At 42.2% G+C, this 26,555-nt stretch overlaps 1 protein-coding gene across 3 annotated transcripts in view; it reads right to left on the bottom strand.

Moving 5' to 3' along the window:
* The window catches only part of LOC139620197 (plexin-A1-like), a 295,422-nt gene that overhangs the window by 185,005 nt on the left and 83,862 nt on the right, over nucleotides 1–26,555 (bottom strand). For all 3 annotated transcript variants that reach the window (XR_011690764.1, XR_011690765.1, XM_071475509.1), the window contains exon 4: nucleotides 20,640–20,822. Coding sequence is in view for 1 of the 3 variants with exons in the window: in XM_071475509.1 (XP_071331610.1) it covers nucleotides 20,640–20,822 (183 nt within the window). In the remaining 2 variants the exon portion in view is untranslated. The remainder of the gene's footprint in view (nucleotides 1–20,639; nucleotides 20,823–26,555) is intronic.

The following is a 26,555-nucleotide window of genomic DNA, read 5'->3' as shown; positions in this document are numbered from 1 at the left end:
CAAGGTCAAACAGAACAGCAACAAAAATGATAAAAGAAAAGCGAGAGGGGAAGGACCCATCCCCTCTGCAGCCATCACTTCTTACCATCTCTATAAACATTATGCTAATGGTTGTGCTGCCATGCAGTGTGCTATAATGTGATGTTGGCGGTAACAGTAAGCAGTAATCATGTTTAAGGAGTATGGGTGGAGAAATCAAACAAGGGTATTTATTATCCAGCGATCCCTAATCCGATAAGCTGTCATCACTTCACTCTGCAGCAATGCCTTCAAAAAAGAAAAAAAAAAAAAAAAATCACTCCACGCTGCAAAGGAATAACAGAGAGGAGAGACACTAAATTCTCCTTCTCTCTCTCTTGAGCAGAGCTAAATCTGGATTTAGCACCGTTATTGTGTCTGTCTAGTTGTGGGTAATTAAATGTAGCTGATAATTTGATCTTTTTGTCTTCTGTCTTTTTGTTCCCTTCTCACAGCCGCCGCTGTGGGAGACTACACCGTGTGTGTGTGTGTGTGTGTGTGTGTGTGTGTGTGAAATCAGACTTGTGATGCCATAAAAGACTGTGTGATCCTGCTAGACGTCTTCCAATTAGGAGGTTAAACAAAGGAATGTGTTGAATAGTCGCTTTACCCTGGAGGAGACAGAAGACGAAAAGGAGAGGGAGACATCGGTTGACCCAAACCACACACACACACACACACACACACACACACACACACACACACACACACACACTGTCCGATTTGCCCTTCCTGTGTTTTGAATGATTTTATTGCTTGTTTTCTGACTTTTACAACTCTTTCAGGTTATTATAGATATCGGTGATTATGTACTGCCATGCAGTAAATGTTTTAAAGTCAAATAATTTGTCAGCTCAAGTCTGACTGTAACAAATATTGTCTGTTGAGTCTTACTTCATATGTTACACAGCACAACAACAACCTACCTCCTATGAACAACCATTTAAGACACTGTAGTGGACCGAGTATCCAGGCAGGCAGGCAGTGGAATGGAGAGAGCAGACTCGGGCACAGACAGGAAACAATCAATCAAACACCCTCCCCTTACCCCATCTTGCCCTCCCTTTCTTTCTTTATTAAACTTCCTCTCTGTTGACCTTTGACCTCGCTGTTCCCAGCTCCCCACAAGCTCCAAAAGTGAAGCTTTTTGCCTTTTGAACCCAAACAGTCTACAGGCTTTCACCCTGAGGCTGACTGACAATTTAAAAATGTTTCAAACTGCTCCTTTTTTCTCTCCGCAGAAGTAAACAACTCAACAATGGCCGACCTGGGAGCAACACTGCAGATTGCTGGTTCAATCCAAATAAACAATAAAGGGGAGGGAAAAAAATGACATATATATATATATATATATATATATATATATATATATATATATATATATATATATATGTTTATATAAATAAAAACACACACTGCTGTCCCCCATGGGCTCCAATCCCGCTTGATGCCAAGTAGTCAAAGCAACATTTCCTCTGATCTTGTGCTTTGCTGTCTAAGGTAATGAAAGCAGAGAAGGGGAGGGGATGTTCAATATAAAATGTGTTATCCTTAAGCAATTTAAAATCATAATAGGACTGCAGTGTAACACACACACACATATATAGTAGGCTACAGTATATGCAAATACAAGCACATTCTGTACCGGCCTTTACCACAAAGCAAGTTCTACTTAAGTCTGCCTCTCCTTGGGTTACCTGCTTCACTGAGCCTATCATAGCCGATTAAATGATGTACATATCATTAAGGTGGTTATCAACTGGTTCGGTTAACTCTGGGGTTTCCCGCCCGGCTCTGATACTTCACATGAAAGAGTGAGAATTCTTTATCACGAGCTAATCATGTGAGATGTGATGACACAGTGAAACCTGCAATGAAATGAGGTTATTGTGGCAGTAAAGTGGGGTGAGACGTAGAATCGTGAGAAAAAATATCCAACGCTAAACATTTTTATGGTCAGCATTTTCAATATGTTCTACAGTCAATTTGAAAATTATTGTTTTTCTTCTTGTCTAATTATGACTTAACTACTATGGAGACTTGTTAATTGTTACAATTACAGTAAGGCTCTTTCTAATGCCATTTATTTACTGCGCTAATTAACAGTATGTAGATATTTTTTCCTAATAAAAAGTACAGTGGTTATATTACTGATCATTTCATTATTAATTATCATCACAAAGTTGTCTCATGTTATACTGAGCTAGTGTTCCTGCCTCTGGCATTATTATCATGAAAATAAATGTGCTTTAGCTAATCTGCAAAAAACAAAACAAAACACAGAAGTATTATTTTTCACTTCATTATAAAATCACTACTTTTATACTTTTGGATCCTGTAGGAATGATGACTTATTTTCCTGTGAGCTGATTGGTGAGTAGTTGAGCTGTTGACATGTTACCATGGTGATCTACACTGGTTACAAGTGTGTCACCTTAATGATAATGCAAAACTGAAATTCAGCCCCAAAAAGGTGGTTAACCCTCTAAACCAACTGGATACAGGTCTGCACTCACGCAAACTATCTTTAAGCTATATGTCCATAAAACATATGCAGTATATTTACTATAGTATATGTAGTGTATCTAAACAATTCTGCAAAGACACAGCTGAACAGCAAAACACACACATACACCAACTGACAAAAGTATGTGGGCAATTCTGCGTAATGTTAGGTCCCTAAAGCACGTTTTCTGTGTTTGGTATAGAAGAACCTGTCTGGGCTGCACAGACCTCAAGCTCACACAACATCTTTAACATGAAGTGGAATACAGATCATATTGCACAACATCAGTGGCTGATGGATAGATGTACTTTTGGCTGAAAGAAAGCACATCCCTGCAGCCAAAATCCTGCGGAAAGCACTTCCCAGAAGCCCATGGCTTTTGAATGAGATGCTCAACAGTCACATGTTGGTATGATGTTCTGCTCATGGAAATCTCACATAGTATTCACATCCATGCATATGGATGCTTACACAAGCGCAGAATACATCTGCTAAAGTTAACACACCTATATTGTCCAAGAATCTGTTATCCCTCTGTCTTTCTGCATCTCTCCTCCCTAATCTCTCTCTCCACATTCTGTCATCTGTCTGGCAGAGAGAGAAAGACCGACAAAGGAAGAGAGAGGCAGCATGACTCTTGGCTGGTGTGCAGGCTGTTTGGACTGATGCAGGAGGATGTGGAGAGCCCTCTCATCTCTAATCTCTCCTCTCTCTCTCTCTCTCTCTCTCTCTCTCTCACCCATCTCCACTCCCCCCTCTACCTCTCTCGCCCAGTCTATCAGTCTGTTCATCAGACTCAACCTCTTCACTCCTCTTTATTCGCTGTGATTCACACACTGAGCGACGCTGTTTATATGATCCGCCATCTTCATGCAACTTCAAGGTAATCCATGCGAGACAACATCATCAGCTACATGGATGTATGTTGGTGACGTCAACAAAAACACATATTACAAAGACTCCAGGTTCAAGTTCAGCAGATCAACAACAGTTGATAAGTGAAAGAAAAACAGAAAACTAAAGAAAAAAGGACAAAGGGAGAGGAAGGAAAATGTTCAGCTTCAGCAGTCTGACTGTCTGCAAACATACTGCTGACACTAGAAACTAAAGGCTGTTACTGCTACTAGAACAGGAATCTGTTGCTTTGGAGACCGTGTTTATACTGTGTTAATAAACCAAGTGGCCTGTATTTTACATGGAAATGGTGAGCGCTCTGCTAATCTGATTACAGTGATACAATCTCCTGTCCACTGATTTTCCAACTGGGCTCTAGGGACACCATTGTGTTCCTGCATGAGCACCAGTGGTCCCCTGAGGAGAATGTTGACTAGTGTAATGATAAAAAATTAACCTAATATTATGCCCCAAGCGCTGCCTCTATACTCTAGGCCACCAAGATGGTAAGGTGTCTCTGCTGTATCCTTTGATTTTACATTACATTCTCAAAAGGGTATCACATAGTGTCAGAAAATGCGCCTTTAGGCTTCGCTGTCAGACCAGAGTAAGAGAGAGAACCAATTAAGGGCCCCTTGGAGAACTCTCTTTTCTAACAGGATAGGGGAGAAGTCATATGTTGTGGTGCTCAGTCGCAGGCAGCTATGTGGTCCACCGGCTCAGTCAGAAGTCTCAGAGGTCTCATGGTTCCATTTACCACTGGTGTGACTGGCTCATGGATTAAATGTCACGACACTGGGTCACAGTGCAGAATGTCAGCACACAGCTTGAATGAGACTGTCCTTACAAGACAAATAAACAGGACCACAGTCGTTCTCCAGCCTTAACCAGGTCATCTTTGCCCCTAAACTTAACAAACAAAAAGTGGCAAATCAGAATCAGTCACATGAAAAAATGTTTAACCCTTTTGAATAATATCAGAAAACTTTCATATGGGTCCTTTTTGAAAGAAATAACTAACAGTATGTCATGTTGATTATTTTGAAGAACTTGTTGGTTTCCACTGTACTTTGATGTACTTTGATTATGATGGATTGCTGAACAATGAAGTTTCCTTCATTGTTCAGCAGCTTCCACAAGTTTGTCAATGAAGGATGATAAATTTGCCCTCTTATATGGATGGAGAGTGTGACACTATGATAAAACTGTAATGAAGTATATTTCAGTGCAGTAATGTTACTGATTTTATTAAATCTAGCTGAGCCACTGTATGATACATTTTACACCAACACCTGGTACAACAGCTGCATAATTATTAGCAATTCACTTCATTTAGTTCTAACACAAACAAAGCTACAGCTACACTGCTCAGTGTTTATTCTTCATGAGAACGGTTGAACCAGTGCTTCAACAAGGGGACAAGTTCATATCAGCAAAACAACTGCAAACACCCACCCCTTTATCTCTCCTTGATCCTTTAACTTCTATCACTCTCCACCATCCATCCATCCATTATTCTATCCCTCATCTCTCTGCTATAATCTTCCAGTCAGCCGTCCCCAGTGCATTGTAATCTGCTGTAATCTGATGGATTAACCTCACTGCACTGGCACATCAGCTGATGGTTCTGGTTCAGTGCTGTGGCTTCACCTACAGCTGCTCATTTTTTGCTCTGTGCCTGTTACGTGCATTATGCTTACGATACCTGTTATTTCTGTAAAATAAAGTGAAATGAAAGAGGGAGAGAGGAATGGGGGTGGGGGGGGTGGGGGGGCAACAACAAATAGATGACTATAAAGAGAGATGTGAAAGAGATGTGCATGTGCAATGGCTAAAGAGACATAATAGAATGTCTCACCCTAAATGTGGCAAAATGAATGATAAATAAAATGCATCAGTAAAAAACTGAATCTAAAGGCAGTTTGAAAAGCAAACTAAAGCCATAAAGCTTACCAAACTAAATGAGAAGAAAAAGAGTGTTAAGCAAAACTCATACAATACTACTAACTATCCACTATTTTAATGCAAGACTACATGTGGAGCATAAAGACACATGTTATTATATAGTAAAAATATTTCACCTCTACCAACCAAATGCAGAAATGTTGAGGATTTAAACTTAGATGCTGGCATTTGGTGTAAATGGGACAAGGGAAAAAGGAGAGAACACATGCTGTCAGCACACACACTCACACACACACTCACACACACACACACACACACACACACACAAACCTGAACGCCTGGTGCTTACAAAGGGCTGAGCAACTCATGCCTGGCTCACAAGGTGATCAGGAGCACAAGACCAAATCCTGCACACAAACACACACATATGCACCTCAGAGTGCAACAAGACTGAGTGGATTAAGCCTTCTCATTCTGAGTGCCCATTAGTGTGATGTTTGTGTGAGTGTGACAGCTAACACCTGAGATGCCATATGAAAGTGTGACTGACGCACAAAGGCAAAACTGACAGCACATGCAATTGTCAAAAGCACACACAAGCAGCTATAAAACCACAATATCATCAAAAAGCTCCCAGTGTGAAGGTTTCTGCAGAAGCTGCTGGAGGCAATTAAGATTCTTTAAAATAGCACATGATTACCATAATTTGACCAAAAGTCAGACTCCCTCTTGGAGTCATAACTCAGATAAACCTGAACACACAGACTTGATGCACATACGTCTTGATTCAGGTTGAGTTTGCATTTTCCAAACATATCAGATCTCACAAGTCCATTGTGAATAAATGTCTCTAAATAAAAAAAATAAAAAATAAAAAAAGTCCCTATAACTCCATAACTTGCATGAGAATCAGTTTAACATTTCAAAGTAATCAAGTGATAGCTGTCTGTGAACTGCTAAAAGCTTATTTGTCAAACTTTTAATATGCTGCTGTTGTCTTGATTTTGTATAAAAAGCAGCCCATGCTGTCTGAGTTAGGAAACCCCCAGAGTAGATGATGCACACATCTTTGATTTTTGTTTTAATAAAATGTCCTCATCTCGGTGTATCTGAGCCATTTAGAAACATGACTCCAAACATATCAAGTAGCATGTGAAATGTAATATTGTTGCATTATGATCCGCTGGGGAAAGACTAACTGCATTAGTTCTGTTGTTACCATCTAATTCTCTCCATCATCAGCTCATTTCCATTCTCCTCTACCCCCCTCCACTTTCATCCTTTATTCTCTCTCCATTTCTCTCCCATCATTGGATTCTACAGCACATCCACCCCTTCCCTTTTTATACCCTCTCTCTCTCTCCCTCTCTGTCATTCTCTTCTTCTATTGTCCCTCCATATGACTCTGCAACATCAGGCAGCCTGCCAAGTCACTGTACACTTCAATTAGAAAAGAGACTTCAATGCACGCGCACGCACACACGCACACTCTCTCACACACACACACACACACAACGCAAAGGTCGCCTGTCTTTCAGCTGAACGCTTTGTACACTTCCCAATGAAAAACCAAAAGGCTGCAGAGCTACAGGGAGTGTGTACTTCTGTGTGTGCGTGTGTGTGTGTGTGTGTGTGTGTGTGTGTGTGTGTGAGTGTGTGTGTGTGTGTGTGTGTGTGTTTGTATGTGTGTAGGGCTAGCACTTGGAACGTGTCCTAAAGTGTGACTTTGATATCAGCCTCAGTAATCTAAGTCATTCTCTCCTCTGTCTTCAGATACAATGGAAGCAGGTGTGCAGACGCACACACACACTGACCAGATGGCTCAACACCAGCTTCGGTCGGGTCTTTGTCCTCCTCCATTATCTCACCATCAACCTGTATATATTTTTCTGTTTACTCTATCTGTTTATCTGTGCGACTTATGCATGTTTATGTGTTTGTCTCTTTCCTCCATGAGAAAAACTCGCAGTTACTTTGAAAGCAAAAATTATTTGATGCAGCCCAGCAGAAACAGAAGTTTATGATATTTACATGTTTCGTTCAGCAGGATAATCTTCACAAATGAACACCACTTCATGATTTTTGAAGCCACCAGAAGTAAAAAGCTCAAGTCAGGCTTCAAACAAACTACACCACGGTGGCTTGATTTCAACATCACCACCACTCATCTTCCAACTTGTAGTTTGATTTAGCTCTTACCTCTTCTACAAAAGCCTTTCCTCTCACACAGTTAGTAATAGTTTGCAAAAGCACGACCAAACACCGAGGCTGTAAAGGTGGACAGGTGAGGAGATCAGTTTTCATGTTTAGCGTGATGGTGTGTAGCATCCCTGACAACAACTGTAGCCTCATTCAGCCACTTGTTAGCAACCGCCCCTTTTAAGAGACATAACAGCTTGAGGAAATCTCAACTGGGGTATTTACTGATGCATTTTATGTTGTAGAATAAAACATGAAAATGTCTTGAGCTTGTGTTAACCACAGACCTTATTTCTGGCATCCAACCAAAAACCCATTTAAAAAACCCATAGACTTCTGGAAGAGGGAACTGGAAGTGCTAAGCTTTTAACTAATTTCCGCATTTTAGGACTCATTCCTGCAGCACTCTATGGAACCACTGAATGGGTTAAATCAATGTCAGGGAAATGATGCACATTATAGTTTGAAAGTAAAGCAGACAAACCCGTGAAGGAGCTGCTGCACTACCGGATACACCGAAAGACAATGAATCTATTAAATCAGAAACACAGCCAAAACACAGCTGCTACACGTTAGAGCTTTAAGTATGCAAGACAGCGTGTGTGTGTGTCTGAGAGAGCATGTGGGTGAGAGAGAGAGAGTGTGTGTGGAGTGAAGGGTCATTGTCCTTGATTGCAAAGGCCACTCCAGACATTAGATGTTCTCGCTGCAATCACAATGTTCACAAGTGTCCAAATCAGAAATCAGGAAGCTTCTGGAGAACGACCAATCAATATCATATACATCATTAAGGACAATGCTCTGACTCTCTCTCTCTCTCTCTCTCTCTCTCACACACACACAGTTTCTCACGCTCAACCTTCTTATTTGCTATTTCATTATTATCTCCTTGACCCCCACCAGCTCTAGTATCGCTCCCTCTCTCTCCCTCTCTCTCCCTCATTAACATATGGGTGCTGAGCCATGGCCCAATGTCCTTGTGTCTGGCAGACAAGCTGGCTTTGAATTGGACTAAAACATATACAGAGAAACCAAGGTTAGGGCAGTGACTGAGCAAAAACAACACCGGATTAAACAAGTGTTTGTGATTTACAAAACACACAGCAGAGTGTGTAGGGGGGGGGATTTCAACCACAGGAAATAAAAAATAAAAAAAAAGTTGTTCTTTCCATCTGTCTGAGGTTGGATTTGGAAAGAAACTTAACCAGTGGGACCAGGCCGGGGGTGGGTGGTGGGGGTGATTGCACAATACAGTTGCTTTTGGTTGCTATATTGTATCGTTTTATTAAATGACGCTAATGGCGTCAGACGCACACATTTTCCTCACATAAGACATCAGAGGGTACACATTATTGTCGTGACAGACCTCAGCGAGTGTGACGTGCGCCATGTGTGTGTCTGCTCAGACAACAGAAGGACTTTGTGTATGCATCAGTGTATGGGTGTGTGTGTGTGTATTAATGGATAGACAGATGGGGCAGCCTAGAGGAACAGTTGAGAAAGGCTTTATTCTGCAGCTGCCCCTTTCTCTTCCCCTCTGCAGCAAACACACACTCAGAGATACAAAAAAATATCTACTGGCACCAGTTGTGTGTGTGTCTGTCTGTGTGTGTGTGCGTGTGTGTTTGTGTGTAGTGGGCTGTTTGTGTGGCAGCTGCCCTGGCATCAGGTGGGCAGCTCCTATTCTACATGAAGAAAGCACAGCTGTTGTAATATGTAAACACACCCTGCTTCCTACACTAAACACGGCACACACTAATTGAAGATGAACTCACACACACACAGAGCGTGTGAGATTCCCTATAATCTAACAACCTGTAACTTTCAGAGACCCACACACGCATTTGCGCATGCATACAAACAAACAGAAAACACACCCTCTGCAGTCCCATTACACACAAACACTGTCTGGATCCCTTCCTGCATGTGCCCTCTAATCAGATGCACATGTATACACACACAGACACAAACACACACCCACAGAGACTGCATCTTTCCCTAGATGTGAAAGAGATGAACATAACAGGCAGAAACACACACACAAACACACTCTGTAATGATTCTTCTGATCAGACATAAAGGCACCGATCCAGGCAGCATCTTTCCCTTTATGTTAATACTGTAAACTCTGAAACACACACACACACACACACACACACACACACACACACACAAACAATGAGCTGCATCTTTACCTAGATCCCAGCACAATGTACAAAGAGCAGTGTGTCAAACAAAAATTAATGTACACACGCCACCGTCACCAGGCACACAGCTACCCCCGGCGTGCCAGTTGTTCTCCAGATGCACGCCAGATACAGAGACACATGTCGTCCCCTCCTGTATCTGTGCAGACACATGTTGTGACGCGGGGAGGTTAGCCAGCTTGAATCAGGCCACTGGCACCTGACACCGGTCATCAGCACAACAGCTGTCTGACTGCATCGCTGGGCTGTTGGTAAACGTCTGCATATGCATGTGTGTCTGTTGTTTGTCTGGACTCGTGGCAGTGCATGTCCAAACAGTGGGACGCACTGACTCAGTGCCGGGGTTGGTGATGTCTGCATGGGTTAGGGGACTGGATTTCTGGGGGGACAGGGTTAATACTGGGTTTTTTTTTTTTTTTCTGACTGCACATTTTCCTCTCATGATCACAATATGCTGTATTCATACTGTAGCTGTATGTGAATAACATCATAGAAGGGGAAGCCCTTCCTGGTAGACGGTGGAGCAGATGGAAACAGTGGGTCATGGAAAGAAGTCAAAAATAATAAACATATTTGCACCTAATTCGTGCAATAGAGGCCTTGTTAATTATTGTCAGCATTCACACATCTGGATTTAGAATAACAAGAAAAACCCTCATTTAAAGCTGCACTAATGAAGATTATAATGTTAATTAGGGGTCAAATAAAAGGGGGTCACTCGAGTGATGAATCCACAGAGAAGCTATGCAGTTCCCTTCAGCTCTACAGAGCATTTTAGTGTCTTTCAGTTGAGTATTTTGGTGTTACGGCTCCAATCTCTGTGTTCTCCTCAACCTCATTTCCAGCTGCAGACAGGCAGGCAGCAGTTTTCTGAGAAAAAAGCTCTGTTAAAGCCACTGCATCCTGCCTGACCAGCACCAAACAACAGACAGACCATGCTAGTAACTAGCTGGTAAATATAGTAGTACATTTAAGCAGGTGAAAAGCCAAATATTTCCCTCAGGAGTCTGTGGAGACCAAAACGGAGCTAAACACTGAGTGAGCATTGAACTTGACTCCGAATCGGTGCTAATGTTGGTCTGTGTTGGTCTGTGTCTGCTGGAGGTGTAAATGTCGATTGTTTAAAAGTGGCCTGTTAATGCAGCTTTAAGCTGCTGCCAGTGAATAAAAATAAAAGGGAGCTCCACCAGCTTTACACATGAAGATCCCTTTACTCATCATGGGGAGTTTACTCAGCCTGTGAAAACAGCTGGGTAATCCAAAACTATTATTAATAGTTCACTTTGTGTCTGCTAATTAACATCACTGGGCCAATTTGGCAACTTAAAAGAGCTCTTAATATAAATGGCAGCAAGTTACGATTACATGAACGTGGTTATAGATAAATCTGATGCTTATCTAATATACAGTGAGATATACAGTTACATGAACTTCAAGGAGGACCTATATGTTAGCAGTAAGCTACATGAACCTCGGTCTAAAAGTAGTAAGTTACCTGAACATCATGGATTTAATATGGAGCTTTATAAACTTATCTCTTCCTGACAACAAAATAATATATGAGATGAAAAGCTGGGCATAGGTTGGTGGAAAAACAGCAGATCTTTCATTTTTTGATTTACTACATACAATACAACCAACAAACAGATCTGTTCCATGACAGCAATGCCAATGTCACAGACTTTTTAATGTGAATTAATGCCACCTCACAGTTGGTAGGTTTAGCTCTGATCTTTCCTTTTGTCTCTTGACACACACAAAGCTTTCCCACTTATCAAAGATTCATTAGCTCACTAATATATCCATCGAGCTCTCCATGCACATCATCCATCCATTAACACTAAGCCATATTCCTCCAGAGGGACTGCTGAGATAATGCCCTGCTCAAGGACACAGGGGGTAATACATACGTGATAGCCCACCTGGGAATTGAACCCCCAACCACAATGGCACATTAGCAGAAGCTGCCTCTAATAAGTGATGCAGAACAGTATCATATCAGCCTCCGTCCCGGAGGTGGCAGAGATCCTGCTGTTGTAATTCAGATCACTCCATCAGCACTAAAGAAGGACTATTTCTGTATCACTCCATCCTCACCTGACACTACGCTGACTTTGAAAAAAAAAAGGCTTTACTCTTTTTTTTTTTTTCATTCCTACTGTCCATTTGTCTCCTTCTATGATACGTAACAGCTGGGGAATTCAAATGCAGATGACCATCCGGGAGACACTTTACCGTGTGGAAGCCATTTCAGCGTAGAGTCATTTTCACATTAATGCATTCATTTTCTGCATGGAATAATTTAACAGTACAAAAAAGAAAGAAAAAAGTACTGCAATTTCTCCTGAAGAAAAGAAAAGTATTTAACATGTGCTTCAGATGAAAATGTTTTTATGAATATACATAGTTATTAATGGCATTCATTTCAACATATTTGAATGCTATACATTTATGTTTTTGGTCCTGTGCACAGCTGCCACAATGTATCACACATTTTAAGATCCATTTCCAAATATGCTGCATCAGGACTAGTGAACATTCAAGCGTTGTTTGATTGACTATATCAGTTATATAAAGCCCTGCACATGATCTGTCCTCTGTTTGCACTAGATAGGCAAACTGTCAAAAACACCCATTGAACTCCATTAAACTCTGATCTAATGTACAGCGCTGTGAGAACACACAGCAGTCAGGACCTGCAGTGGGGTTGTTTGGAAAAAAACAGTCAGAACTACAGTCGGTTTGCATTGATTCCAGCAGCATCTCCAAGTTGTGCTACACTTCTGCTGCTGTTGATGACAGGTTGAAAAATGCAAAAACATGAAGAGTTGTCCTTCAGGCCGAGGATAAATAAACCTGCATGACCTGCATTAATGAAGGCTGACTATACAGTAGGCGAAGTCAGTGGCTGATGGCTGCATTTATAAAGCACTTTTATTCAAAGTGCCTCTCATTCACCCTTTCACACACTGATGACAGTCAGCTACCTTGCGAAGTGCTGGTCTGATTAGGGGTTCAGTGTCTTGCTGGAGGACTATAGTGGATGACTCGTTCTCTCAGCCTCAGCCGCTGCACTTGGTGTGTTATATAAAATAAGTTTATAAATAAAATGTATCTGGATGAGGGCTGAACCCAAAATACTTCAGTGGGACATTGTTATTAGAAATGACTCAGCCAATACTCCTCCAAAGAAAGTGAATGGTGATCTCATGTTAAACAAACATCCAGACAAACACATCTGTAAAGTTGTATGTTGATGCACACCATGACCATTTATATGTGGATATCTATGACATAGCTTTTGTATCTGCTTATACAAGTTTTTGTTTCTGTTCATCAGTCTCTCTCCCTCTCTGCGTCCCTCTATGTCTCTCTGTCATAAAAGGTTTGACAGAGACAGCACTTTTTTTTGCAGGCTGACATACACTAATGTAGTAATGGATAGAGGAGATACAGAGAATGAGGGAGAGGAGAGAGGGAACGGGTAGTAGAGGAGAGAAGGACAGTTCACCCCACACACACACACACACACACACACACACACAGATGAGGCGGGAAATTCTCAAGGGAGGCAGATTTGTGGGCATCTAGCCCACCTCAGATGGGAGAGAGAGAAAGAGCTGAAGGTGACATATTAGTGAGAGTGAGAGGGGGTGGGGGTGGGGGTGGAGTGGGGTGGGGGTGGTTGTAGACAGGAAAACTATAAGAGAGGAGGAGTGCAGAGAAGTACTAGTGGAGAGAATAGCAAGATAATTCACTCAAACACCAGCACCGCTCACAGCAGTAATATTATCTCTGCATGATTTACACACTAGTCTTCCCTCAACAGGCTCTTACAACAGCTACACACATCCTCACACACACCAGCAAAAACACACTGACACATTAATATACATTATTTCATAGACACACACACACACACACACACACACAGTTTCATACTTTCACACTTTTGAGTGTTAGCTCGTGTGCATACTGAATGTATGTAGGCAATGTGTGCTTAGATGTGTGCTTAGATCCGATCTGGGAAGAAGCTCCAGGCATAAATGATACCACTAATACACACACACACACACACACACACACACACACAGACACACACACACACACACACACACACACACACACACACAAAGCTTTAGAAAAGCTGGTTGTGTTTTCTGAGAAACTAATAGGACATTATTCCACTAACTTCTAGTTAATGGGATAAAGATGGAATTAGTGTGTTCAGGTGTTGCGCTCGTCTGCTCATTATGAGTTTGCACTGGAGAAGACAAACTACAGTCCTCACACACTTGCACACAAAGGGGGAAACAGACAGCAGCCCAACCCAAGATTATCAATCATCTCTACCAGCCTGGCTTTTTTTGCCATTTAACCAGGCTGAGCAGCCGATGCACTGCTTCCATCATCGTCTGCCAGTCTAAATGCTAGTGCTAATTAGCATTCACATGCTAAATTACCTCCCATCCCATGTTTCCTGATTAGGCTTAATCATTTTGACAGCTAGTTTTACTGCTAAGTACATGCGTGGCCGTCTCTAACTCCAGGAGGAGATCTAAGGAACCCTCACTGGATACTGGGAATGGAAGAGCTGGTATGATGCTTGGTACACTGCTTAAACAAATGGTTCCCAACCCTGGGGCAGGAGCCCCCCAATGGATCATAAGCAAGATTTGAAGAGTTGCAAAGTGATTAACAGGCCATAAAAAAGATTTCTCTCGTCATTGCTTTCTTTGTAAAATACTGGATAGTTTTGTCTCTTCAGTCCACTATCAGTTATTCCAGTAAAATAATCAGAGAACATTAGAAAGGAAAATCACTCTGCTGGGAACGGCTCAGGGAGAGGTACTCAGCTCCTTCACTCAACTAAAAGTACTAATAGAACAATGTAAATGTACTTCATTATAAGTGAAAGATGTACATAAGGAAAAGTATGAGGAGTATTAAAATTATCAAAGTAAAAGTACTGGTTGAGCAAAAAAATGGCCTAGCACTGATATTATATATTGCATTATTAGATTGATCATTCTGGAATAACAATGTGTACGTGGTATTTGACTGTTGCAGCTGGCCAATGCAGGACTAGTTCATCTACTTTACAAACAGATAGGTGGTTCAGACCAGTGATTCCCAAGAGGTCAGGCCAGTCCAAAAGGTCACACGATAAACCTGAGAGATCATGAAATGATTAATGAAACTCTGAAAAACAAAGTTCTGTTTCTCCAGTCTGTACTTTGTATTTTGGGCTTTTCATATCTTTTTTCTTTGCTTTTTTTGTGAAAGTTTGGGTAATTAGACCTCTTTGGGCTTCCAGCAGTTATTTAAATGAAACCATCTGAGAAGTCTGGAAGGGAAATCTCCCTTTGATGAACCTGCTAAAAACTGAGACATCAAAAATGGGGCCTCAAATAAATACAGTTCTTAAAGCGTGACAAGCCAAAAAGATCAGAGAGCACTGGTTAAATCTTTAACAGTTTATTGTATTTCATAAGCATACAAGTCTTTTTATGCAAAATCTTGATCTGTTGCTGTCAAATAAAAGCAGTGGAGCACAAAGTACAACCACTCCCTTTGAAATTTAGTGTACAGTATAGTATAGAGGTATACAGCAGCAAAAATGGAAATACTCAAGTACCTGAATATTGTACTTGGACTGCTCACAATAACAGATATATTCAAATTGTTATATATGTATACGTATATCTAATGCAGACAGTTTGGTCTTCTTTATATGGCAGACAGATTATGACTCAATTTACACAATAGATTCTTCTTATTATCTTGCTAAAGGGTTGATATTGTTAGGGTGGCGGGGTGCTGTTAACAGAGAGGGTGAGAGGTAGGCAGGATGGGGTAATACATGTCACTGCTGTCACACAGACACTGAGGGGAGCATGTGGAGTATCCTGCCAAAGAGGGAATTAGATCATCTCTGAGTGGGACGGATGCACGATGGAAGGAGCAGGGCAGGTGAACTTCTTGTCCACCCCAGCAGCTCTGAGAAGCCCTGAAGTCTAACCAGTCTCACTAGTCTCCTTGTCTCATGGCAGTGAAGCGCCAGCATTATGTCAATCAACCTGTTGGCACAGTTACCTCAGCACTGCTGTACTCCAGTCCTGTCATTCAGGCTATCTTCCAAGATAGAAAGGAAAGGGTAAAGTAATTGGATTTGCTGCTAGCAGGGAAATGATGAAATGACATGAAACCAACCCCCCCCCCAATCACACACACAGACACATTCACACACCTGTACACCGCTCTGAGTAAATCTCCCTCTCCCCGTCTTTCTTGCCTCTTTTTGTTTCTGAAATCTGGAAATACTTCAGGCTGTTGAGGGTTTCTTTTCATCTCGCCTGATGTGGCGAGAGCGCCTTGTTCTCCCAGGTAGACAAAAGAGGAGACGAAATGAGGGGAATGAAAGGATTTCCAGGTTTTTACTGAGATCTGAGGAAGGTTTTTTTTTTTTTTTGGAAGGCTTCTGGTAAACGGTGCACATGGCAGCCCACAGTGCAAATCCATGCTGTTAAAACCGGTACCCAACCTCCAACCATGTCACCCTATGAAGAGATATACTGTGGTGTTTAAAAGAAAAATGCAATCATGTGTGACTTTGAGGTTCTGAGCAAAGAACAACAGTATATATATCGTATATACTGTATATGCTGCTGCTGCTGGCTGGCAGCCATGAGACCTGACTGGAAGAGCGACGGCTGTTCTGCTGTCAGACTGCGTGACAAGGCAGCATCCTGTGTACTACAAACTGTTCCCTATACCCAGCCTCCATACTGTATGTCCTACATCCTACATCCATCTGTACAGCCTAGCCCACTTTAAGAAGTGCAGTCAGTTCTGAGACATTTCAACTGAAGGTCCAGTTACTACATTTTTCCAGAGCTTTCAGCTGATCTCGTCTGTTCTTCTCCCTCTCCTCAGGTGGTCCGGATCCACACTGAGTGTGTGGCCCTGCTCACCACAGCCTACTAAAGAGAGGCTGGAGCCGAGGGGGATCTCTCTCTCTGATGCACGCAAGCAGCCAACAGACCTTCTTTTGTTCGTTCTCTTGCTTTATGGATGGAGGTCTGGTATGTCAGTTTTTGGTTTTTGTTTGTCCGTTTAGTTATTATTTATTTTGGGTTAGTTAGGGAGGCTGGTTCTGGGTCCTATGGCTGGCCCAGACTCCCTCCATTCCTTCTGTTCCTTTTGGCCAGCCTCCAGACTCTTTTTGGTTTAGGTTTTATTGTGTTTTCAAATAAACTATGATTTATTGACTTGAATTGCGGGCATGGAGTCTTCTGTATATGTTGCTAGTGTTTCTGTAGTCAGTGGGTGATGACTCTTACACTGGGGGCTCTGTGTTTTAGCATTTAGCGTTACCCCTTTGTTGCCGCCTATGACCACAGTGGCCACTGTTGAGCAAAGACTTTATAGTCTCATTTAAAACCAACACTCACTTATTAAATTCTGGTGTGAAAAAGTCCAATTTGAAAGGAGCTTAACATTTTACTGTAGCTACAATATCCTGCAACCTTCTCTTTATCATGTATTCCACATATTACACAGCACGTCCACTGTAATACATGACACGTGCTAAAGGTTATCTACTGTAATAAAACCTGACTAATCAATTCATCAGTTAATATTCTCCATCCACTGCATGAAGTACAGTGGTGCCAGTATTTTGTCACCGTCTGCTTTTTTTTTTCTTCTTTAACCTTATCCTAACAAAGGCCATACTGCGCCATTAAATCACGAAATGAGCCTTTACTTTGACACGGGGCTCTTAATCACATGTCTTCCACTGTGCCACATCAAACCAATAAATAGCATCTGAAGAAACTACCAACTGAGCGCTAATTGGATAGAACTCAAAAAGCCTGAACTGGAGCCTACAAGGGCAACTGTTACAACAGTGTTAGCCCGTACACGCAGAGTGAAAACCTGTAAAGCAATGGAAATGTTTGGTTGCACATACATGCTTGTGTGCTTAGTCAGTCAAGGCATTCTGATTAGTCATGCTGATGTAAAGCACCACTGATTTACACTGGCTTACGTCACAGCTATATCTCTCTCTGTCACTCTCTCTCTCACGCACACACGCACACACACACACACACACACACACACACACACACACAAAGATGCCAACACTTGTCCAATGGACTGCCTGGGTTTAAGATTTACACTCGTGATTATATATTCATAGATCAATCAATAGAGGGAGTCTAGCAGCCGAGACATGTTCACGCAGGCAAACACACATTTAGCAACAGTCGCACTGTACGAATTCTAATGAGAGTGCGTGCGCGCGCGTGCAGACATCAATATGCTGCAGCTTTACATTTCATTAGGCCAAGGAGCACAGTTTAACTCCCAATGAATAGCAATAAAACCACACAGCCTGTAACCATCTCTCTCCATCTGCCTCTGCCTCATTCTCTTTTTTTTTTCTTTCTTCTAATCCCCGCTCTGTTCCCTTCTTCCTCCTCCTTAAATTTTGTGTTGTGCAAACCTGGTTCAGTCGTTTAACAGTTGCTTTCCCATTTATTTGGAAAGATCTGATTTAAAGCTGAGACTAATCACCTCTTATATTAGAGGAAAGACTTACCAGGCACCAACAAAAATAAAAGCCTCATAAACTGTAGCTGGAGTGACTGTTGATTTACACTAATTGTCATCCTGTGTCGCCATTTCCCTGCTCGCACAGACGACTGCATGTGACTGCAGCATCTGCATTGATCTGTGTGAGGACACCAGCAGCCTCCACCTCCGCGTTCACCTTCCTCCCTCCATCCCTGAGCACAGGAAGACACGCCGGCTGAGAGGAAATGGGATTCCGATCAGCGGGATATCATCCAGGATCTGCTGACCCCACACACTCAACACACACACAAATCAACTGTCTGCACACACAAACACACGCACACACACACATACGCAGGCAGACACAGTCCAGGGGTCAGGCACAAGGACTAGTGGGCTAGGTTTCATTTGACTTAGCAAAACACCAGAGACAGGAAGCTGTGTAAGGAGGCATGTGTGTGTCTGTGCGAGCGAATGTGTTGTGCATATTATCATGGCCTATATGAAAGCAGTTGACGGCAGCATTGCTGCAACAGTAACACACAGGCATAATGCTTAAGCTGTCACACTGTAGCAGTTGTGTATTTTAGTTTGGTTTAATAGAATGTGACAGAAAGTCTAATGTAAACACAAAGACTTCCACACAAAGACATCACTATCTGAAATAAAGGACACGAGCGCGTGCAAAAATGACAGCGGACTTGAAGCAAAAAAACTCTGAGGAAGATTCTCTACAATTTTCAAAGTTAAAGTGAAATGCGCACGTAACATTTCTTTATTTATTTTGTATTGTGTATGCATTTATTCAATTATTTTTATCCTCAGGTGATTGTTTTATTCAGAGTATTTGTGACATGGACACACTTGTATTGAGGAGCCCTGCTGAGGAAAAAACGTGGAAAAACACAGAAAAAGAAAACACAGAAGCTGCTCAGTCGGATATCAGATGAAGGAGCAGCTGATTGGCACACACACACTGTGCGGTCTACTCAACAGGGGTACTTCAGGAGCGCACACACATACTGTAAATCCACAGGCACACACACACACACAAAGAGACTGCATGCTGTGTGTATGCTGAATATGATGAGAAATAACTGCTACTACTGCTTTCTACTAGATTTTGAGGCTCCTGTAAACACAGAAACAAACACACAAGCCGACACACACATACAAAACATGGGATTTTCTCACCCAAGCTACACAGGAGACACATGAGAAATCATCCTCACCCACCTTACAACCACTCGGAAACACTTCCTGGCTCTTGACAATCCAGTGACTGGACCACCAAATAGCACTCAGCGAGATAAAAACCCACACAGCTCCAGTTGGTCTAGCAGCATGAGCTCCACTCCACACATCACTCAAAAAAGACACACACACACACACACACACACACACACACACACACACACACACACACACACACACACACACACACAAAGGTATGCATGTCTTATCTGCTGTGTTTGGAAGCAATGACAAAACAGTGAAAAAGCCATTTTAAGACCAAACACACACAATATGCCATTAACACAAACACACACACAAACATGCTCATACACACGCACGCATATGCACTTTCACAGCTGATGTCTGCAATGAGATTTCTGATGACAAAACCATTTGTCAGCGATGCCAAAACCAATGACCACTGAAAATACATCACAAAATGACACAAAATTGTTCCAAAGTGAAAATGGTTTTCTGCAGTGCATGAAACACACACGCGCACGCACACGCACACACACTCATTCTCTCTCTCCCTCTCTCCCTCTCTTACACACAGACACACACACACACACACACACACACACACACTCTCTCATTCTCTCTCATACACACACACACACATACACACACATACACACACACACCATGTTATACTTTAGCAGGAGCGTCTGAATCACCATATTAGTCACATTTTATTAGATTCATGTCAGTTATTGCTGTAATTTATGTCTCACATCATTCACAACGTGTAAGAAGCATCTAAATGACAAAAGGCAGAAAATATACAACAAAATAACACAACAGTCACTGTCAGGTGAAAATCTTGTGTCTTGTGCATTCTTCCCCTCCCTGTGATATCTTTTGACAATTCATCGACTGTGGGTTTTGAAAAGAGTCACAGGATTACATGGTGATTGGATTTTGCCTGTGTAAAGACTTCGTCGTCCTTTTCCAAGGTTAATATAAATGTTACAGCCATGAGCCATCAAAAATAGAGTTGCAACATTTTCACACTTACGACAGCAACGGTGCTTTCGCTTTAAAGAGCAAACTGGGCACACACACACAAACACACACTCCGGGACGCCTACCTTCTTCATGCGTCCGCTGCGAGTGCCAGTGAACACCACAGTGTGTCCGCGGTAGTCGTAGGCCGCCACAGAGGTCATGCCGTCATCCTTGTCCACATAAAGCGGGATGCCCTCGATGGCCGTGGTGCCCCCCAGAGGTTGGTTGAAGTCCTGGCCGCAGAAGTTATCGTCTATCTGCAATGGCTGGGATACGGGTGGAGGTGGGGAGGGGCAGAAGGAGAGAAAGCCATTAACTTAAGCATTAACATTCCTCCTTTCTCTTGTTAAACTAACATTAATTCTTAAATAAGGGGGAGGCTTTCGATCTCACCAGCACTTAGTAGACTTTTTATAGTGCTGGAGTGAAGCCAAGCCGCTGCAGGTTTAGTGAGAAATGGTGTGAAATTAATGGGCGTCGTCGGGAAAATTAACTTCAGTTTCCTCATCTCGCTTTTTTTTGGACATTTTTTAGACAAGGTGAGACAGTTATATTTGTCTTTCATTAAGGACATGAAGCACAATCAAACCAGTAGGCAGTCAAGTCTTCCATGATGGGTGGATTCCCCTCTGTTACATCCTTTGATTATTTCATTGTACATGATGCCAACCCAAGCAATCAAGCATCTCAGCATGCTTCAAATGAACCGACAGTTGTTTGCTAATGTTTTAAGTATTGATTTCTTTGTATATAGCTTCACCAGTGTAGTTTCTAATAAGAGACAAGCCAGTGAAAGGAGTAAATCAAATGGGACTGGAATAAACATGGAGCGGAGCGCGAGCACATGAGCAGGACACTGGTGGAGATGACACAAGAATGACGTGAAGCAAATTATAGGTCAGATTAGCATATCATAATCAAAGTGTCTCATATAGGCACGGCGCTGCCCTGATATACTGATATGTCACGCCTGATTTATGAACATACTGTGTGTGTGTGTGTGTGTGTGTGTGCGCGCGCGTGTGTGTGCGTGTAATAGGCATGTCATTAAAAGAATGTGATAGCTATGTACGCATCAGAGGTTCCCCTGCTTCTGACATGCGTAACACAGATAATCAACAGCATCTGTATTAACTGTGACGACCTCACACACACGCACACACATACACACACACACACACAGTATGTTCATGACATGAACATGCCATGACACACACTAGGAAATACACGACTTCAAGTCCGCACACCTGTGGTAGGAGATGAAACGGATGCAAATTCATACACAACCAAATACACACTAGAGAGAAGCACACTAAAGAACAGAGTGAATTTCTATCCAAGTATAGTCTAAATTTATAGAGTTTACAGAAAATCAGCAAAAATAAAATCTTGATTAATGTACATTCCGCTCTAATACTGTTATAAAATTTTTACAAGGTGGTTGGTTCACTAAGATAAACGGCTAGTGGCACTAATTCTCCAGTTGGGTGCCATTAAATCATCACATATAGATAGCTAGATAGATAGAATGTATTAATTTGAGGAACCACACTGATCTGTTGTTTTCATTTGCTGCTATTTGGAGTCAGAGAAGAGGTCTGACTGGAGATGCTGGAGATATTCTGAAAACAACACTGGTATTGGAAATACTGGGTTGGTATCGGCAAGTACATGAGTCTATGCACTGATCCAATACCGTAATTTATCAATTAACTTTATAGCTTCAGACCTAGATAAAACGTCAGTTTTCCCAGAAATCAATTCTTCTTTGCTGATGTGCAGCCATTGGCAACTGCTGTTATAGAGTGGCGAAGATGAACTGATTTTTGGTCAATAGTGTAATGTTCGTTGTGGGCAAAATTTCAGAAATTTGGCAACATGTTACAGTGGGATGTCCAACCAATGAAAAGGCAACATGTACAGTATGCTAGGCCTTAAATTTGAGGGGTGGCACTCGTGTCAAAGCAACTAGTGTAGTTACTGTTATTTATTCCTTGATTTTTTTGAAATTTTGACAAGATGTCTATGACATTCATGTATTTGTTCTTGTTATAAGTGTTTAAAAACGATTTTTGAAAACAATAGTATTGGATTGGCACCCAATATCAGCCAATACATAAGTTCAGGTCTTGGAATCAGTATCGGGACAGAAAAAAATGGTATTGAAAGATCTTTAGTTTAAGTCACATGCTTCATGTACATCATGATTCTTCTGTTAAGTCTGTGTCCATTGCAATTTGTCACATTTTGTTATATCGTTTTCCACTGCAGTATTTTCATGTCAAAACTGACACCTGAAGCGACTACATTTGTGGATACACAAAATTAAGAAGAAAGAACAATTCCATTCCATCCTTATAGCCACACATGCAGAAGGAAACACAAAGCACACACACACACACACACACACACACACACACACGAGCACGATAGAGCCTCCCACACTACACAAATTAACATGCCAGCCTTCTCTTGTTCATTACAAGACGTATCGTCTCCATAGAGACTAATCAATCACCCCACCCCTCCAAAACAGCAAAGCTGTCAGGGAACGTGTGTTTGCGTGTGTGAGTGTGTGTGTTGCAGGCTTAAAAAAGTTGGAGAAAATGCCTGTGGCAGACATTGTCTGCTTTCTATCAGACTTTCAAAGGCAGCCAGACACACAGCAAAGTTTAACTTCAATGAACAAAGACATAAAGTGAGGCAAAGTGAGTGAGACACACACACACACACAATGCTTTGGCTTTTGTATGATTTACATAAACATGTTCTCAATTTTGGAACTGTTTTGCGAATAATTTGAGAGGAAGAAAGGAGGACAAAGGGCGGCAAAAACAAGAGCGAGAAAACGAAAAGAAGGCAAGTGAAGTGATGCAGAGAAGATGGAGACGGATATGAAGAAGAGGAGAGAAGGGAAGGATAGAGAAGTAGAGCTCAAGAGAGGGAGAGAGTAAGGCAGGAGAGGGAGTAAAGGGGAGAGAGAGAGAGGGAGAGAGAGATGGCCATGCTTCAGTGACAGTATGAACCCTGGCCTTGGGCCATACAACCCCCCCCCTTGTTTCCTCTGATAAAGACAGACCAGAACCAGACCTCTATTCATTTCTCTCACTCATTTCCTTTCTCTTTCTCCATCTCCTGTCCCATCCTACCCTCTCCTCTCCCTGCTCAACCTCTTCTTTCCTCCCTTCCCTTCTCTGTGGTCACATATTTCCCTCATCCCTTTCTTTTTTCTTTTAAGGTTCACAGAGGCTGACCGGTGGGAAATCATGTCCTTCCCAGAGGGTGACTCTTTTTTTTTTTTCTGCTTTCACATGCCTGCAGCTCTCTGAGACTTTAATTTTTTTTCTTTTTCTTCCAGTCTTTCCTTCCACCCTTTATCACATGATGATCCTTGGTTTGTGAGCATTTATAGGTCACATGATGGTTGAGATAAATAGCTAAATGCTCCTTTAAGATGCAGATACATTATGGGGCAGAAAAAAAACCCATATGTGTCATGATGGTTAGAAGCAATGCGAGTGAATATCTGTGCCACAACCACTCGTGTTCTGATCCACCAAAAGTCCAGGCCTGCTATTTAGTTTCTGTATAGACAATAAGTTTTAAGAAACACAACCGGACTAAAAATTGTTTATAATAGTAGCTCGTAATAGCATCATTTGGCCTGGATTTATTTACACCAGGCATCCCATTCTTGTAAACTAATCTGCATTCCCGGTGTTTGTGGAGCTCGCACAGACACAAGTGAGATCGCCATCTTCCCAGCGCTGTAGCCGGCATGCTGAGGACGCTAATGGTTTGTTATGTTTAGCCTGACTTGCATCATTACCGTAGAGTCAACAGCTGAGATTGAGGCACAGTGGAGCGTTCAGTCGACGTGTTTTCACTGCAGACAAATGTGGCCTCACACAGACCTGACATCTGCTAGCTGTTGTGTGCCTTGTAGACATGTAATTCCTACAGTCGGCCCACTCTATCATTCTTCCGCAGCGACTCATTGAGGAGACACTGAAGCGTTTTCAGCCACCGATATGGAAGTGACTCAAAAGCTAAAATTTAAATAAAAGGGCTTCCATCCAACCTTTGTCTGTGACTGCAGATCAAATCCAATTGATCACGATTTTGTATATAAAAGATTTTTAATATGTGAAGCATTACAGTGCATCCCTAGAAAACACCCAATGAAAACCCCACTGACAGTGCACTGCCTGTGTGAGATACGAGACGCGTTAGAGACAGATTGAATCCCACAGACTGCATCAAACACACCTAAATGTCAAACAGGTGTAAATGCATCTGTCTCTTCAAGACACATGTGAGCTTTTCTCCTCCTCTGTGGAGTCAGTCAGTAAATTCAGAAGGCGGTCGGTGGAAAGTGCCACTCACAGGGTCTGTCCGCTGTGACAATGGCAGCCAAAGTTACGGTGACATTAGCTGATGTTCCTGTTGCTCCGGACACAGAGAAAATGACTCATGCACATGGCTCTGAGCTGCTGTGGCACTTATCTCATCCCTGATCAGTTCAACCAGTGACTGATCTGTGTGAGCGAGAGAGCATCACACAGGAACAGCCTCTCTCACTCATAGCCCATAAATGCAATTCATCCCATTCATTTGGTTAGTTTATAGATAGTTGTTAGCTGCCTAGCCTAGCCTGTTATTGCTAAGTGTTCTGACTTTAGACTTGAAATGACATGAGTGAATTGGGCCCATGTCCATTTCACATTGGTCAGCCCAGTGGATCCAGTTTCTTCCAGTTAAAAAAAGTGGAAAAAACCCTTAAAATGTTAAATATTGTCAAACACAAACAGCTGTAAAAGAACTAAAAATATTGCTCTGAACGAAACTCTCGCTTTTCATGTTAAAATTCAGTCAGTGAATTCAGTACCTTGACCTGCATGGTTATACAGGTTTGGTGTAAATCAGTGTAATAATCTTTTATTGTGCCCCGAACATAAGGTGACCTGCTCTGGTCTTTTATTAGTGCTTTTATAAGCATCATATAGTTTGTCCCTGTTGGCCTACTGACCGTGCTATTATTATTACTAGCTATAGCTCATACTCAGGACACTGTACATAGCATTATCTCACACACACACATACACACACACACACACACACACACACACACACCTTTGTTCTATTTCCAGGGGGTTAGACAAGGACAGAGTCCCCTGTGTTGTCCTTGCCGAAGACCTCTGCTGTACACAGGCGCAGGCTGGCCCCTGGCAACGCGCACACACACACACACACACACACACACGAACACACAGACCCCTGCCAAACTCTTGCTGGGTGAATGATGATGGGGTGATGAGGGAAAGAGTGGGGCAAGTGAGATGAAGAGAGAGGAGAGGAGAGTGGGAGAGAGAGAAAAGTGGAAGAAAGAGGGGACAGACACAGGGACAGGCTAAGGGTCAACAGTGCTCTTGTCGCCACTAATGAGCCACAACCCAGGAAGAGAGAGGAAGCGATAGAGGGAGCGATAGAGAGAGTGATAGAGGGAGAAGGAGAGGGAGAGAGAGTTTGAACTCAGCCCTATGAATTGTCCATTAAGCGTGTGCTTAACTCAGTGACCGTGATGTGGTTTCAGAAGACGTAGCACTGGGAATTACATGTTACCAGCATTACCACAGTTACACCAAACACACCCACCCCCAGCAAGCTCTCTCTCACACACACACACACACACACACACACACACACACACACACACACACACACACACACACACACACACACACACACACACATCCACTGTAAAACTGCAACTGCATTAACCTTCTATGTCTTTGTGCTTTTTTTTTTCTTTACACTGACACACACTTGCAGGCTGTTACAGTTCATACATTTGCAAAATGCACTTCATAATATATGTGTGTTAAACTTATTAGAGATAAATGATTGTCAAGTATAATTGAGTTCATTTGACTAGTTAAAAGCATGGGAGGGCAAGTGAGAATTAACCTGTATGTATGTGTTAATGACTCTCAGTGGGC

Source organism: Trachinotus anak, unplaced genomic scaffold (assembly GCF_046630095.1).
Source record: "Trachinotus anak isolate AG129_WGS33_773 ecotype Australia unplaced genomic scaffold, CSIRO_AGI_Tana_v1 ptg000004l, whole genome shotgun sequence".
Taxonomy (NCBI): Eukaryota; Metazoa; Chordata; class Actinopteri; order Carangiformes; family Carangidae; genus Trachinotus; species Trachinotus anak.
Note: the sequence above shows the minus strand (reverse complement) of the source record. Positions and strands in the feature narration are given on the sequence as shown.